General features: G+C 44.0%; 1 protein-coding gene across 1 annotated transcript; it reads left to right on the top strand.

Moving 5' to 3' along the window:
• Positions 1–1,372: 1,372 nt before the first annotated feature.
• On the top strand, positions 1,373–12,324 carry Herpud1 (homocysteine inducible ER protein with ubiquitin like domain 1). Its single transcript, XM_047529515.1, has 8 exons — positions 1,373–1,628; positions 4,581–4,658; positions 4,752–4,826; positions 6,313–6,443; positions 8,450–8,572; positions 9,074–9,424; positions 10,724–10,826; positions 11,565–12,324. The coding sequence occupies exons 1-8, from the start codon at positions 1,482–1,484 to the stop codon at positions 11,727–11,729; spliced, it is 1,173 nt and encodes a 390-aa protein (XP_047385471.1). The 5' UTR covers positions 1,373–1,481; the 3' UTR covers positions 11,730–12,324.
• Positions 12,325–16,623: the final 4,299 nt, after the last annotated feature.

Raw genomic sequence — 16,623 nt, 5'->3', positions numbered from 1 at the left:
TAGATGGTCAAGTGAAGATGAGGTCATTAGGTTGGGCTCTAATCCCATATGACTGGTGTCCTTATAAAAGGGGACACCGTGGACACAGAGACAGATGTGTATAGTGCAAAGATGATGTGAAGCCACACACACAGACTGCCATGTGAACAGGAAGCAGTAATATACTTACAAGCTAAGGAATGCCAAGGATTGCCAGCTAACCACCAGAAGCTAGGAGGTGGCTGGGAACAGATTCTCCCTCACAGTTCTCTGAAGGAACCAACCCTGCCAAAACCTCGATCTCAGACTTGCAACTTCCAGAACTGTGAGACAATCGATTTCTGTTGCTTAAGCCACCAGGTTTGTGCTACTTCCTTATGGCATTCGTGGCGAACCAACCCCTGCCCCTCAACCAGAACAGGCTCCTCCTGCCTTGGATGGGCTCCTGACACACCTGGAAAAACAGCACTGGGACAGCACACGTCCCACCATCATGACTGGGACAAGGACGGGACCAGGGCAATGCCACTTTTGTTTTTCAAGTCTTTTTTTTCCTACAGAGGGAGGGAGGAAATGCCTCCTAGGCCTTTGTGGCCGTGGTTCAGCAATCAAAGGATGCACCCTCCCTGTCTGAGCCCCAACTTAAAGGAAGCACTCGCTGATGTCCTATAAAGTGATGCCCCTTGAGGAGTGTCTCCCAGTGTAGGCTGGGCTGTGGCCGGCTTGTCGCACACCTGAGGGTGCAGCGTGCAAGTTTTAGCCATGGGAAAACTGGAGGACGTGCCTCATCCCGCTCAGCCCAGGAATTCCAGGGCTGCTTCTTCCAGGCCCTTCTAAGGCGAAGGAGCATAGGGGGGCCTCGGGCAGAGGCTCGCACGGGCCTGGCAGGGCCCAGCCCGGCGGTTCTTTGAGCCGAGGCCGCTCGGGGTCGGGTGGGGAGGTTTCGGGGTAGAGCGGCTGTGGGGCGGCGGGTGCCGTGGGGAGGAAGTGGGCCTGGCACCTGGGGTCAAAAGGGGCGGGGTGCAGCTTTGTGAGGAAACAATTTGCAGAGACTGCTAAACTGGGAGTCGGCCCGGAGGTCCCGGCTCAGGGCCTTAAGCACCGCAGCTGGGAAGCCCCGTTTCCTCAGGGCCGAGTCCAGCTCGCGCTGCAGCGCACCCAAACATGGCCACCGAACCCCGGCTCCCCGGCCGCAGCCGCGACTCGGGATGACGCAACGGCGGCGGGTTGCATCACCCCGCGCCTACGTGCTCAGCCCGCCCCTCTGCCGCCCGGATTCGGGCGCTGATTGGGCCACGTTGGGCAGTGACCTCTACCTCAGCCAATGGAGAGCAGCCACAGAGAGGTCCGGCCGCAGAGCCCGGGCGCGGGGCACCTATAAAAGGTGCCCGAGGCTGGGGCGCGAGCCCTGGAGAAGCGAACCGTCGTTGCAGAGCCTTAGGCGGTGGCGACGCCGTCTGCTTGGCTTCTCGGACCGCAGCCGAGTCTACAGCGCCGCCGACATGGAGCCGGAGCCGGAGCCCGAACCGGTCACGCTCCTGGTGAAGAGCCCCAACCAGCGCCACCGCGACTTGGAGCTGAGCGGCGACCGCAGCTGGAGCGTGGGCCGCCTCAAGGCCCACCTGAGCCTCGTCTACCCCGAGCGTCCGGTGAGAGGAGTCCCTGGGGATGCCACGTCTGCCTTCCCCTTCCGGTAGCCGCTCCCTTCGCCGGCGGGTACTCGCCTGGTCACCTACCGCAGGGCTGTCCCACCCCTCCTACTGTCCTGCCGCCCTCGGCGCCCCCACTCCTTACCCAGAGGCTGTCATCTCTTCTTTCCTGGCCGCCATCACCCCGCCTTCCTGACTGACTGCCTACTCCTGTCACTTCCCCTTTTCAGGTCCCCAAACCCCCACGGCTGTCACTGTCCTGCCCCACTCCCTAGACCCCTTCCTCGTTCTCCTCGTGTGGCATTCGGCTTTAGCCAAAGCAGGGAAACAGCAGTATGACCTTGGGTGAATCATTTCACCCTCCAAGCCTCAGTTTCCCCCAAACAACTGGCGACAAATAGGGTGTCCCTAATTAGGCTTGTATCTAATGGATAAAAATAAGAAAAAAAAAAAGTACTGAAAACGAGTGTTCTCAGTGGGGAGAGGGGAGAAGAGATGCCAACCCCAGGACAGCGACTGGAGAGTCGGGGTGAGCACCCAGTCACAGTGTACTTAAGGTCCCACGCCCAGAAGCAAGACGTGGCTCAGCCCCTCCCTGTCCACCTTCCCCTAGCTGCCCCTCCCCGACGCGGGACTCGGGAGTCCTTGCTTAGTCCCCAGGAGGAGCCCATGCGCTTTATAGCAAAGGGTGATTTAGAAGGGAAACAGGCAGGAGCTGCCTTGAAGTCTGGTTTTAAGACTTTGGTCTTTCAATTAGACTTGCTTGCTTTGTTTTGGTGGACACATTTGTCAACAGCACCCTTAGCACCGCCCGCCCTCCTTCCCTCCCACCACGTGATGGAGGCTGTGCGCTGGACCTTCCTGTATTTACTTTGTACTCTGATATTATGTAAGAGTCAGCACTGTTCTTTGCAGCCCAAGAGTGTAATTCTTGGTCAAACAGGAAAGGGCATCCAGTGGCAAAGTGAGGCGGGGGGAATGTCATCTGAAGAGTGCCAACCTGTAGTAGCACATGTGTGGGTTTGGTTTTGGTTCATATTGTCAAGAATTGTAGACAAGAATTGTAGTTTTCCTTCTGAGTTGTTACTATTAAGTCTTCTTATTTATTCAGTAAGCTTCCATTCCGGTGTCCTTTAGAATTCACCTTGGCACTCTGCGATTTCACCATAGGTGTTTCCAAGAAACTAGGTGGCCTTGTTGCTGGGAGAAGGGCTGATAGGTACACAAATAGGCACAGCGGGTGTAGTCTAGTTGCATCATTTGTAAAAGGCCCTATTTTGAGAAGTGTTTTCCTTGGGTGAGCAACATCACTCCTATTTGTTGAACCTGAAGACCCAATTGTAAATGAAAGGCCTCTCAGAAATGAAAATCTGTGATTAAAAATTATAGGGGTGGAAGCATACTCATCATCTGTTTTCTGAAGTATAAATGGCATATTCCTTTATAATAGTTGTTTGCTTAACTTTTTTTTTTCCTTCTAATCAACCCTCTGGGTGAGGATATAATGCCAGTTCACGTCTTTAAAAGGGGAAACAATTCAAATCCACAGGCAGCTGTGATTTTCAAATCTTTTCTGATGACTGACCCCACATTTACAATAGTATTTTGCAAATTCATGTGGATAGCATTTACCTGTTAAGTCAGTCAGTGAGAATAACAACATAGCATTTTTTTTAGGTAAAGTGTCAAAAGTCTGAAAGTATGTTGATAAGTAGATGCAAATTTTGCTGTTTTGTTTTAAACAACTTACTTTATAATCTCAGATTTCTTGGCAGGAATAACTTTATTCCGTTTTACATAATTGGTTATTCTGGCAAGAGCAGGTTGACAAGTTGGTGACCTCCAACGTAATGACTTGGATGTACATTATTTATTTGAGGCCATTATTTTAAAGTTAAGTTTAAAATTAATTAAAAATAGATTTTTAAGGACTGCATTTGTGGCTCAGTGGTGGAGCACTTGCCTGACACATGTGAGGCACTGAATTTGATCATCAGTGCCACATAAAATAAATATACTGTGTTCATCAACAACTAAAATTTTTTTTTTAAAAAATACACTTTAAAAGTGAGATTTGTGGGGCTAGGGCTTGCCTAGCATGTGTGAGGCACTGGGTTTGATCCTTAGCACTGCATAAAAATAAACAAAATAAAGGCATTCTATCCATACACAACTACAAAAAAAAAGTGAGATTTGTCTAAGTGTGTGGAGTCCCAATGATTGTAAAGTCACTAGTGTGAAGGGGAGTAGAAATTAGAATCTTGACTCTTTCACAGCAGGTGCCTTAGATTAGTTGTTTCTCAGACTTTCCTAAAATAGGGATAACAGCTCTGGCAGGGTCATGGGGTATTTTTTCCTCTTCCTCCCTTCCCACTCATTCCACTCCACTTTTTCTTGCGCTGGGCCTTGAGAGTGTTAGGCAAGCACTCTACCATTGCACTCCACCGGGCCCCTAACAGTCAGGTGACCCACACATCATTTCTCTAACTGCATTTGTAAGTCAAGAAATCCTCTGTGGGGCTTAGGTTTAGAATTGCTTCATGTTATTTTGAGGCAGTGCTTAGGTAGTTTTGATGAAGGCTGACCTTGGGAGTCTTGAGTTTTCCCTGAGGTCAAACAAGGTTTTGGAGTTAGTTGCTATAGGAGCCCCCCAAAAGAGTTAGTGTTTTTAGTGGCAGCTATTTCCCTGGGAGTTGAAAGGTCAAGTATGTTGCCATAGTTTTTGTGGACTGGAGATAATTTACCCATCCTAACTTTATTTGCACGTTCTAGATCAGTTTAAAGTTAAGCACTTTCTAAATAAAAGTTTTGTATATGAGACTGTTCAGAAAGTGTTTTCCTGTGATGCTGGGGAAAACGCACATATTCTGATAATTTGTATGAAACAGTTTCTCCTGTTGGGGGAACTGGTGGGGCTTCAATGCTGACCTGTGTTACTCTTTCCACAATCAGCGTCCAGAGGACCAGAGATTAATTTATTCTGGGAAGCTGTTGTTGGATCATCAGTGTCTCAGGGACTTGCTTCCAAAGGTACTTTGTGTTACTTAATCATTTACTTTGGAATGTTTTTAAGCACTTACCAGGTTGAATTCAGATCCTAAGGTACCTCTTTATTAATTTTAGCAGGAAAAACGGCATGTTCTGCATCTGGTATGCAACGTGAAGAGTCCCTCAAAAATGGCAGAAACCAGCACAAAGGTATACTTCCTCATGATTATAATATTACAAATATTATAATCCTTCAGTTTCTCAAGGAAAGAATAAAAGTCTAGTAAAAGAAAAAAAAAAAAAAAAAAGTCTGGTAAAGACTTTGTAGCCTTTTTACCAAGTCATATTTTGTTTCTTCCCCAGGATGTATTGGGAATTAGGAACTGTGTTATCAACACAAGTGAGAGTTTGCCCTAGTAGTAGTATAGTTACACTGTCTGCAAGGATGTCATCTACCTATAACTGCTGTGTACCCTGAAGCCTCAACTAGCAAGGCTTTTGAAAAAAAAAAAAAATTTTTTTTTTTTTTCAAATTTAGCACATAGCAAGTTTCTTCTAAGGAATCATTAATTTTTATAAAGAGAAAAAAAGCAAACACATTTCCTTTGGAAATTTTTATCATGATTATTTATTTGGATAGGAAAAGGCCACAGTCTTTATTTACTTGATCACTAAATTAGAGTTGTTTGACCGTCAAAAGCATTTATTTTACCTTTCACGATGCTTATTTGAATACATAGTTTAAATAATCTACACTTTTAGAATGGTGGTGTAGTCTAAATGTGTATTACAACTGGAATTCCTAAAACATCTAAATATAACAGGAAATTCCCTTTCCTTTAGGTTGCTTGTATTTATAGGTCTCATTGGTCAAATTTAATTTCTAGAATTAGTGAGTTTAGCACCTTAGGATGTACAGCATTGTCAGAAAACTTTTCTCACCAACTTCATTCATTGGAATGAATCTTATTCACTGGAAGATTTTAGTGAAATTGTAACATAGTTATTCTAAGGAAAAAATCTGAATCTTTAAAATTTTAAAAAATTTTCCAATATATTCTTACCTATCTATGTATACCAGGGACTTGTGCATGCTAGGCAAGTGCTATACCACTGACCCATATCCCCAGCCCCATTATATATGTTACCAGTAACCTAACTCAGGGACCCTACCTGGGTCTTAAGTAGCTGGATTCAGCTGCCTGCCTGCATAAGGAATAGGCCAAAGTTGAAAAAGGAAAAATGAATTTTATGCAGTTTGACCAAACTGTGGAGAAGCAGATAGATTGTATCTCTTCAGGTTCTATAGAAGCTGTTACAATGTGTAGAAAGGAAAGCCAGGTGTTATAGATATGTAAATTTAACAGCCTGTGCTAGACCTGCACTGGGTTAGGGAGCAGTGTCCATTCTCAGTTTCCTTGGTATCCCTCAGGCCAGGGTGGGCAGCCCCCTTCAGCCTTTATTCTGAGCATGAGGAAGTTGTCCTCAATTTTCGAGGGACCCTTAATTTTAGTCTGCTTCACCTCTAAAAGTTGTGTTGAACAAATTTCAAATTTTTTACCAAACACTGGCTTTTAATTTTTCCAAATTCAGAGGTGGAGATGGGACATATGCCATTCACAGCAAAATAATTCTTTTAACTGGGTTTCACAGAGTTGCATCAGATCCTTTGTTCTTGTGTTCATCTTGCACTTAGGTTGCTGAATCCTCAGAGCAGCCCGATGGTCCTAATCAGGGACAGTATCTTGGGGATTCCTCAAGTGATGGTTTAAGGCAAAGGGAAGTTCTTCGGAACCTTTCTCCCTCTGGATGGGAGAATATATCAAGGTAAGTGTTAACAAAGAGCCAGTTTAACATAACATGAATGTATGTCCCTCATTTGCATCAATTTAAGAATATAGTGTGGTTAAACTGTATAGTCAGAGAACTTTTAAGATATGTATGAAATTTTGCTTTATAAAGATCTTCACATTAAAGATCTCTTGTTTTTCTTAATACACAGCCTTCTAGGAACATTAAAAAAATAGGAGAGTCATGTACTGAGAATGCAGGTGTGTTAGCCTCCCACTTGAGGGTGCTTGTCATTACGCCGACCACTTGGTTGCACTCCTGGTGGGAAATTAGTGCTGTTGCAGAAGAAACAGTTGTTCTAAGTATTGTGCAATCTGCTTTGCTGTGTGGCAAAGGTGAAGAGACTAAGAAGTCTCTTTGCCAAGGATGGTGTTGGAGGCGCTAGGGGAAAAGGCCATTTTAGGGCAATTAGAACTTTTCTTTGGAGCAAAGACAGAAGTGATTACATGCCCTAACATTTGGATTTTATAGCTCTTGGAACACCTTATTATAAAAGTGATTTTCAGAAAAAAGTCTGATAACTTTACAAGTTGAAATTTTGTAACTCTTGAGTTCCGCTGTCTTCCTTTTCCTAGTAGTTTTTATATTTAATTTTTGATAAAGCAGGTGTTTGAGGAAGTGTACTTTTTTCTTTAATGGAAATATCAAATGCAAAAATAGAAGCAATCATATAATGAATCCCTACCCCATTATCCAGTCCAAAATGATCAAAGTTTTGCCATTTTATCTCTCCCACACTTCACAATATACCTGTAAAAACATTTTAGTTATCTTGCATAACAATGTTGTCATCATCAGATCTAACAAACTTTAGAAGATTTTGTCATCTTATTTTCATGAATTGTAACTTTTTAAATGATCAAAAACAGTATTATACCAAGACTTACTTATATTGGAATACTATTAGAAATATTCTGGATTTGGAACTTGTTTAGAAGACTGTCAGCATATATATTGGATAATTGGGAAAATTATTGAATAAAAAAACTTAAAACTGTTTTTTCTGGTTGTATAACTTGAGAATTGGCTTATATCTGACTGCTTGAATGTTACCGTATTTAAACTTGATTTCATTCGACAAATATTTGTTGAACAGCTAGTGCATACAACTTTGCTTAATCATATGAACTGACCTGCAGTAATGACCACATAACCTGTAGTCTTGCCACAGTTTATTCTGATTTCAATTTTGTGATGTGCTGCCAAGAGTTCACTGTATAAGAAGCACAAAGCCCACAGTGACTCCCCCAACCCCTACTGCAAAGCTGTTACGTGATTGAAGAAGTTTGGGTCAAACAGACATGTCTTAAGTTCAGCCCTGCTCCTTACCTAACTCATGATCTTGTACAGATTTCTCATCTTTCCTGAGCTCCCCTCTAACATGGGATGTGGTCTCTCCCCATTAGGCTGTTGGGGATCCATCAACCTACATAGGACACCAATGATTAGTAAATGTGCAAACAGTGCCACCTGCACACATAACTGCTTCAGGACAGATTCGGATATAGGAGTTGGGGGGAAGTGGGCATCAGGAGGAGGGGAGAGATTTTTTTCCCAGGAATGACTAGGGGAAATGTGACTTTTGAGCTGCACTCTAAAGGGTGACCAGTGAATTTAGGTCTGCTGTGAGACTCAGTCAAAATGGGCTGTGGGGACCTACTTAACCCAAAAAGATTCAGCTTATTTGCATGTCTATGCACAAAACATGGGGCAGTATCCCTTCTCCCCCACCCCGTTGATGACATGATGAGAACCAAGCCCAGGATAAGGGCTCTTGTTTTACATGGGATGCGGATCATGATAGGAGGGCTTATCACTCAGCACTTTGTGCGCTTGTGTTATGTAGGTGCACCACATGGCCATCTTCTGTGTAACTACTTAGGACCCATTCTTCTGTTTCTCTGATTTGACTTCCTGATTGTAATTTATTTTTATTTATTGATAACCAGCTCAAACTGAGTATTTTGTTTCCATCTGTGTAGGTCTGAAGCTGTCCAGCAGGCATTCCAAGGCCTTGGGCCTGGTTTCTCTGGCTACACAACCTACGGGTGGCTGCAGCTCTCCTGGTTCCAGCAGATCTATGCACGACAGTACTACATGCAATAGTGAGTCCTTCCCACCTTGTTGGGTGTGACCTTAGTCCCCTGGGAGCTGAGGGAACCCCATCTGCGTTATAAGCTCACAATGGAGGGACGAGTGTGTTTTCATTAGCACTTGCAGAGCCTGCTCCTTGTGGTTCTGAGGATGGAGCAGAGTATGAACAATAGCTGCTGCCTGGTTTAATGCCTTTATTTAGAGTGTTATCTCCTTTTAAATTAGCAGTATTGTTAAAGTTTTTTGAAAATTTTAATTTGCTAATGTACCATGTTTTATAGTGGTCTTGATATTTAATTCCAGATGAAATTTGCCCTGGGGCCTTTCTTAGGAAAGGCATTTATAGTTAAACTGTTAGTGAAGAAGTTCTTCACTAAGTTGAAGAGAAACCAAGTATGTATGTGCCTACTTACAATTCTTAACAAAGATTCCTAAATAAATAAATTCATGAGACCACAGTCTTCAAAGGACTTTGCTTTCAGCAGTGTCTGCCTCTCTTATTTTTATTTTAGTTTAGCTGCCACTGCTGCGTCGGGAGCTTTTGTCCCATCCCCAAGTGCACAAGAGATACCTGTGGTTGCTACACCTGCTCCAGCCCCTATTCACAACCAGTTTCCAGTGGAAAACCAGCCAGCCAATCAGAATGCAGCTCCTCAAGTGGTTGTTAATCCCGGAGCCAATCAAAATTTGCGGATGAATGCACAAGGAGGCCCTATTGTGGAAGAAGATGATGAGATAAATCGAGACTGGTTGGACTGGACCTATTCAGCAGCCACATTTTCTGTTTTTCTCAGTATCCTGTACTTCTACTCCTCCCTGAGCAGATTCCTTATGGTCATGGGGGCCACCGTCGTTATGTACCTGTAAGCAGATGATTTCTCTCTCCTTTTTTTTAAAATTTTTCTTTACTAGAAATTACACTTGTTGGACTCATCAAGTCCATATTTTCTCTTTCAAGCAGTTTCAGTCATTATTGAAGGAGATGCATTTAAACAGTAGGCCATTATGGCACTTTCAATTCAGGGAGTTCACAGCTTGGTTGTATATCATTCAGAACACATTAATTATATGTGCTAATACAAGAAGAACATTATTCTTTTGATAAATTACCTTCCAGACCACAGACCACAATAACACAGCTATAGTATGGTATGGAAAAGAAAATTGTATTTATTTTGAATAAGGATGTATTTGTCTTTATCAAGCTACAACTGCCTTCCAGGATAAAAGTCAGGCACTGGCTGTTAGCATAGCCCTGAAGGGCCAGGGGCCCTCACAGACCTGATGTTTGGCTTTAGTTGTGGTCTAGAGTAGTAGTTCCCGTTTGGGGGTAACTTTGTTTCTCCCCCATCCCCAGGGGACATATGTCAATGTCTGGAGGCATTTTTGATTTTCATAACTCTAGCGGGTGATCCTGCTGACATCTAGTAGGTAGAGCAAGGGATGCTGCTAAATGTCCTGTAATGTACAGGACAGTTCCCGTGGTATGTGCAACTCAGTATGTCATTAGTGCCAGAGCTGAGGAAGCCTGGCCTACAGTGATAGGACTTTGTGGTCGAAATTGAAAGAAGTTTTTCCTTTATAAATTTAGTTTTTAAAAATTGAACCAGGAAACATTTAGAATAATGTAATAGAAACTCATATATCCATAGTTAATATTTCATCACGTGTGTATCAAGACTTAATTTGATTTTCCAAATAAAACTTCAGAAAATCATATATTAAAGTGACCTAAATCATAGTCCCTAAAATCACATATTAAAGTGACCAATGTAGGTAATTATTTTATATATATATATATAATAATTTGTGTGTGTATATATATATTTTATGTATATATGTATAAAACATCTCTGTGTGAGTACATCATTTGTTCAGATTTTGAGTGGAAGGTTTAGTTTATAAACAAGCATCTAGTGAGCGCATTCTGTGTGCCAGCTGCTGTTTTGTTGTTGATGAATAAAACAGCACCTGCTTCAAGGACCTGACAGGCCCGCATGAAGCCTAGGGGCCAGTGCCGTGTGAGACAGCCCTGCAGTTTTTCTTGCCATGGCCTTAAAACCAGGGTGCCATCATGATTAGGGGAGCAGAGACTTAGATGATTGGGTAGGTCCCACTGTGATGTTAGCTAAGATTGACGTTTTTATGTGCTTCCTTTGAAGGCATCACGTTGGATGGTTTCCATTTAGACAGAGGCCGGTTCAAAACTTCCCGAATGATGGTCCTCAAGAAGCTATGAATCAGGACCCCAACAATAACTTACAGGTACGGAGCCGCTGCTGGAGCCAGGCAGCTGCACATGCTGCACCAGGCTTCCCAGTCCTCAGCCTGGAGATCTCTGGCTCTGTGGTTCACCATTTTATTAGGCCAAGTGTTTCATGTTGTTGGTTTTTTGTTTTTGTTTTTTAAATTTATTCTTAGACTAGTAACTGTTTTTAAAATGTTGAATATGCCTTAAAATCAATTTGGCATTTTCGTATATGTAAGTCATGTTTTTTTAGACCCACATTTTGAAATTCAGTGTTTTATAGCTATTATACAATGGAAATTGCTAATGGATCATGGGCACAAGCACATCTCACAGAATAGGTTTTCTGAAAATAGAATTTTTAAAAGGTGGGTTAATGCATGATCCTAAAGGATATACTTTAACCAGAAAAAATTATCTCAGAAGCCTGTTTTCAGAACTCTGAGCTTCTATTGTTGGTTTCTAAACCCAGAGTACTGCCAAAAGTAGAAGAATATCTATATTTAATGAAGTGGTTAATTGCTACTTAAATAATGGTTGCTTCATTTGCTCTGACACATGCTGCCAAGAATATTCAAAACCACGAAAGATCATCACGCAGTTGTGTCATAGAAGCCCAGAGGAGCCTTGGGCAGCCAAGGATGTCATTCTGGGGTCTGGCCTCTCCTCACCCCGTGTTGCTCTGCTCTCTCCTGACATTACTTGGAGTTCATCATGAGTCTAATTGTTTTCTTCTTGTGTTTCATCACCTGTAGGAAGGCGCAGATCCTGAAACAGAAGACCCCAACCGCCTCCCTCCAGACCGGGATGTGCTAGATGCTCAGCAGACCAGCCCTTCATTTATGAGCACAGCCTGGCTTGTCTTCAAGACTTTCTTTGCCTCTCTTCTTCCGGAAGGCCCTCCAGCCATAGCAAACTGATGGGGCCTGTGCTCTAGCAGCCAGAGGCATTGACAGGCCTGGACTGGATCAGCTGATTCCAGCTAGACTTCCTCACCTGGACACAACGTGACACAGTCGTTAAAAATCCACAAGGATGATGATAGGCTTTTGCGCTTAAGCAAAAGCAGAAAGTAAGACATGAAGCCATGATACAATTTGATGAACAAAAAAATGCCCAGGGCTTCTCATGTCTTTATTCTGAAGAGCTTTAATATATTCTGTATGTAGTTTAATAGGCATTGTAAGTAGAAGGCATTAGGTGTCGCATGTTATGCCTGAGGAACTTTCCCAGATGTGCGTGTCTGCATGTGTGTTTGTACATAGAAGTCATAGATGCAGAAATGGTTCTGCTGGTACGATTTGATTCCTGTTGGAATGTTTAAATTACACTAAGTGTACTACTTTATATAATCAATGAAATTGCTAGACATGTTAGCAGGACTTTTCTAGGAAAGAAGTCTGTATAATTGCTTTTTAAAATGCAGTGCTTTACTTTAAACCACAGGGAACTTGGCAGAGGTGGAAACCTTTGCTGGGTTTTCTGTTCAATAAAGTTTTACTATGAATGGCGGTGGCAGAGACTCCTGTTATCCTTGCAGTTTACTCTGTGTCCATTGTGGTTGGATGGTCAATAGTTGAGTTGCTGATTTTTAAGTAGCCTGAGTGTTTCATAAAAGGATTATTTGTACCATGAAGAATGATAAGGTAAGACCATGAAAGTTTTAATTTACTAAGACTCTACCTGTGTCTGCCCCCATTTCCTGATTTAGATATTACTGGCTTATATAGGAACCTATCAAGGTTAAATTCCCATACTTTAAAGTCAGTGGTCTTTAGTACCTTCCACTATGACAATTCTGTAGTAGTTTCAACTCAGATGGCAGCTTTTGTAAAATGACCTTACTTTTATGATTTTAATCATTTATTAATTTGTGACTAATCTCAAAGGCACAGTTCTACATATTGCCACAGGAGTAATGTTACAGGAAGATGCTAAAGGCCTAGTCATATTCTTTTGGGCAAAGTCAGGTGGCCTTTGGTATGGTCATGATCACTCAGTCTTTCCTGGGAATATCATATGCATCAAATAGACATCCCCTAAACAACCCATTGCAAGATGCCGCTGGATGCAGATGTTTTATGTATGGTTGTGCTTGCAAATGCCAACTAAATAATGTAGAAATAAGTGGCAAAAAGTTTCAAATCATAGGGTGCCTTGGGAACAGGAGCTATCAGGATGCAGTGATGATAACTTGTGCAAGATGGTATTTGCTTGAAGGAAGAAAAGGCTCGAGACTGGAGTTTTTATTTAAAGAGTTTATAGGTGAGGAGGTGGATGTGAAATGAGGGAAAGAGTTTGCTGAGTGCTAGAGAAAAGTCACAGCAAGCTCAAAGGGCAGCTATGGGACTTGCCCATCTTGCCAAACACCTGAATTTGGGCATGTTTGGGCGTTAGGTTTTGGTGGTTGAAAAAGGCAATTGTTAAGAATTCATAAAGTCTCAGGTGGAAAAGCCTGTTGCTTCACCTTGACGAAGGGCTTGAGGCCCGAGGCAACTGGTGACCATCTGTTTCTGTAGGAGCAGGGCCACGCCTCTGTGGTATCTGGGAGCTAAACTCCACATTGCACGGCCCCAGATCAATAGTGCCAGCCAATTTCATACAGCTTAGTTTGACTAAAACGTTCTAAGGCATCAAATATACGGTCACATCATACTATGATCTACTGGTGTCCTCAACTCCTGGAAAAAGTCACCAATGGCGTTATATCTAATCAGATAAGAGAAACAATTTTGAAACTCCAGACTAATTCAGAATATTCAAGATTCTTTCCTCTAGGACTACTGTTAGCATCAAATCTCTTATCGACCACAGTTCTAGAGAAAACAATAGTTTTCTCTGAATCCATAAGGCATATTTTTAAGGCCCAGTAGACTGAGCACAGTGGCGCACACCTGTAATCCTAGCTACTCAAAAGGCTGAGGTAGGAGGATTAGAAGTTTGAGGCTAGCCTCAGCAACTTAGACTGTCGCAAAATAAAAAGGAGTGAGGCTATAATTCAATGGGAGAGTGCTTGCCCTGAACTGTGGTTCAATCCCCAGAACCATGCACACAAAGTTGCCCAGTAATATGAAAGCAATCTGAACCAAAATAACTACGGGTGACTAATGGAAAGGTAGTGCACCCAGAGTGCAGACATGGGACAAAGGGGTGATCCACATTCCACTGAGATACGGTGAGCTTCCATCATGCTACTCAGATGGGTATGCAATTTTTATTTCGAGAATTTCCCATATGATCATCTTGGACCATGATTAGCTATGGGTACCTGGAACCTAGGGATAAGGTGGAACTACTGGACTTCTATTGATTGCAGAGTTGACTTACATGATTGTGGGGGCTAGGAGGACAAGTCTGAAATCGTGGGCAGGAGCTAGTGATGCAGTCCCCAGGCCTAATTTCTTCCTCAGGGGAACCTCAATTTTAATTTCAAGGACTTTGTTGAGAAAGAAAATAAGCCCAGGCTTCAAATTACCAGCTCGAGTCTGCGTAAGTAACTCGAAAGCTCCAATGTCTGCCCTGAAAGAAGCCCTTACGTTCTGTGTAGCTGCAAGACTGAGATGTCTGAAACCAAGTCCAAAGTCTCATCTTGGAAGTGACTGAAGTACAAAGCAAGCTGAATTACCAACCTTGCAAGAAATAAGGACAATAATAAGTAAAAGAATGTAGGGTAATGGTGGAAGGAACATAAAGTTGGTTCCAGTTGAATTTATTGATAAGGGCTCACTAAGCAGAGATCCCCATTCAATGCTTTTGGTGCGAGGGGTTAAGAAGGGCTCTAATGGCCTGGTTGACTGACCCCAGGATCAAAAGGTGGCCTCCACTAAAAGAAGTTGGAATTCCAGAACTACCTTGGATACTAAAGCAAGGGCCCCAAAGATGGAGATTGCAATGTTAAAGGGGACTTACCAAGTATGCCTGCTTCTCCACCCTGGGGCAACTCACTACAGCTGTGAGGGAGCCCCAGTACTGCTGAAGAGCTCTGTGGTAATTTTTTTTGTAGGTCAAAATCACAATGGGAATTTCTGCCACTGAACTGTTATATCTGAATACAGTGGGAATGATTGGGGACCAGAGGGGCTGGGACCAGATGGCAGTGCTTGGCAACCAAATACCTGATAGGTGTGATTATCCCATAGGACAGTAGAGTGGAGACAGTAATCCAAATGATCCAACTTGCAGAGACCTGTGCCAGTGGCCGATGGATTCATATGGTGTCCCTAGAAAAGGGAGAGATGGACAGTCTACTAATTCTTACTTCAATGAATCCATATAGTAGAAAATTCTAGGTCAAGTGAACAAAGTTGAACCTGATTCATAAAACCAGTCACAGCCCCTCAACCAATTCCCAGGCTTGAACCAGTTTTAGGCCCAGAACCCAGGTGAGGGCGAGTCTGGATCCCCTTGAGGAAGGACCCGGCTACACTGGCAGAATTGTATGCCGTTGATCTTTCAGCCTCCTCACTAAAGGAGCCGACAGTTCTTACCAGGGTGAATCTGCATTGGGCAAAAGGAAACAATTACAACTTGGGGAATTACTGGGCACAGACTTTGAACTGGCACTACTTCTAGGAGCTCCACAACATCACTGGCCCACTGGCAGCAGTGACGGTGCTTGAAGTGGAGAGGCAGGCGGGGCTGCTGTCTGGAGCCCCGGGCTGGCCCCCTGGTGAAGCACAGCACAGGTGTGGAGCGAAGCCCGCCCTCCTCTACAGACCTCAGTTTGAAAAAAGTAACTTACTGCCCCATAGTAGAAACTGAGCTCTTCACCTTGAACCACAAGTGACCGTGATCACAGCTGCCTCTCTCGATCCAGGGCGCCATGAGATTGGGCACGCGCAGCAGTTCCTGTCAGCTATGTGGGACGAATATATGTGATCAGCTCCTAAAGGCGCAGGTAAGTCACAAGAAGTGGCCCAAATGCCCGTGGTCCCCACTCCTGACACACTCCCCCCTCATTCCCAGTCTGTACCTATGGCCGCGTCGGGAGTTCCCTACAATTAGTTGACAGAAAAGACTCGGGCCTGATTCTGGGCACCACCGTAAAGTGGACATGGGTAGCACGATGGCCCCTTTCCAGGCCTCCCTGTGTTAGATTTTCATCATGTGATGAAAGGCCTGAGAAAAACAAAGGAAGGAGGGGTTTATTGTGGCCCACAGTTTCAGAGGTGACAGTCTAAGGTCAACCGGCCCCTTTGCTTTTAGGCCATGGTGGTGGAGGAAAGCTGTCACCTCACGGCCACCAGGAAGTAGAGAGGTGGTGGGCTGGGGTAAGACAGACCCTTCAAGGACACGCCTCCAGCCTCCAGCGCCATCTCCTGGTGTTTCCACCTCCTTCCAATAGCGCCATCAGCTGGAGATCAAGCCTTTGACACACCGCCTTCGGGGGACATGTAAGACCCAAACCTTAACATCCACAAGGAAGCGGTGAAGGGGAATTTCCCCGTGGGCAGAACTTTGAGCAGGGCATGGCTCACTTTGCTTGAAAGGAGAAATAGCAGAGGCACAAGCACATACTGACGCGTGGGCTGTGGCTGGAGATTTGGTTAACTGGTGGGGGACTTGGAGGAACATGATTGAGAATCGGTGGCAAGTGGACTGGGAAAGAGGCAGATAGATAGGCCTTCTGAATAGGCGAAGAACATGAAGATATTTGTGTCCCTCGTAAATTCTCACTAAAGGGTGCTCAGCAGAGGGGGATTTTAATAATCAAGTGCATGGGATGACCTGCTTATGGATACTAGTCAGTGTCTTTCCCCAGCCACTCCTGTCATTGCCCAATGGGCTCACGAATGAAGTGACCGTGGCGGGGGA

The sequence above is a fragment of the Sciurus carolinensis genome, chromosome 16 (assembly GCF_902686445.1).
Source record: "Sciurus carolinensis chromosome 16, mSciCar1.2, whole genome shotgun sequence".
In the NCBI taxonomy this organism is placed as follows: domain Eukaryota; kingdom Metazoa; phylum Chordata; class Mammalia; order Rodentia; family Sciuridae; genus Sciurus; species Sciurus carolinensis.
Note: the sequence above shows the minus strand (reverse complement) of the source record. Positions and strands in the feature narration are given on the sequence as shown.

What these genes read in the sequence shown, in the direction of transcription:
- Herpud1 (XM_047529515.1), top strand. Translation starts at nt 1,482, where the DNA reads ATGGAGCCGGAGCCGGAGCCCGAACCGGTCACGCTCCTGGTGAAGAGC. An exon ending in TCGTCTACCCCGAGCGTCCG is followed by an intron (nt 1,629 to 4,580) that starts GTGAGAGGAGTC and finishes TTCCACAATCAG; the next exon opens with CGTCCAGAGGACCAGAGATT. An exon ending in GGATGGGAGAATATATCAAG is followed by an intron (nt 6,444 to 8,449) that starts GTAAGTGTTAAC and finishes CCATCTGTGTAG; the next exon opens with GTCTGAAGCTGTCCAGCAGG.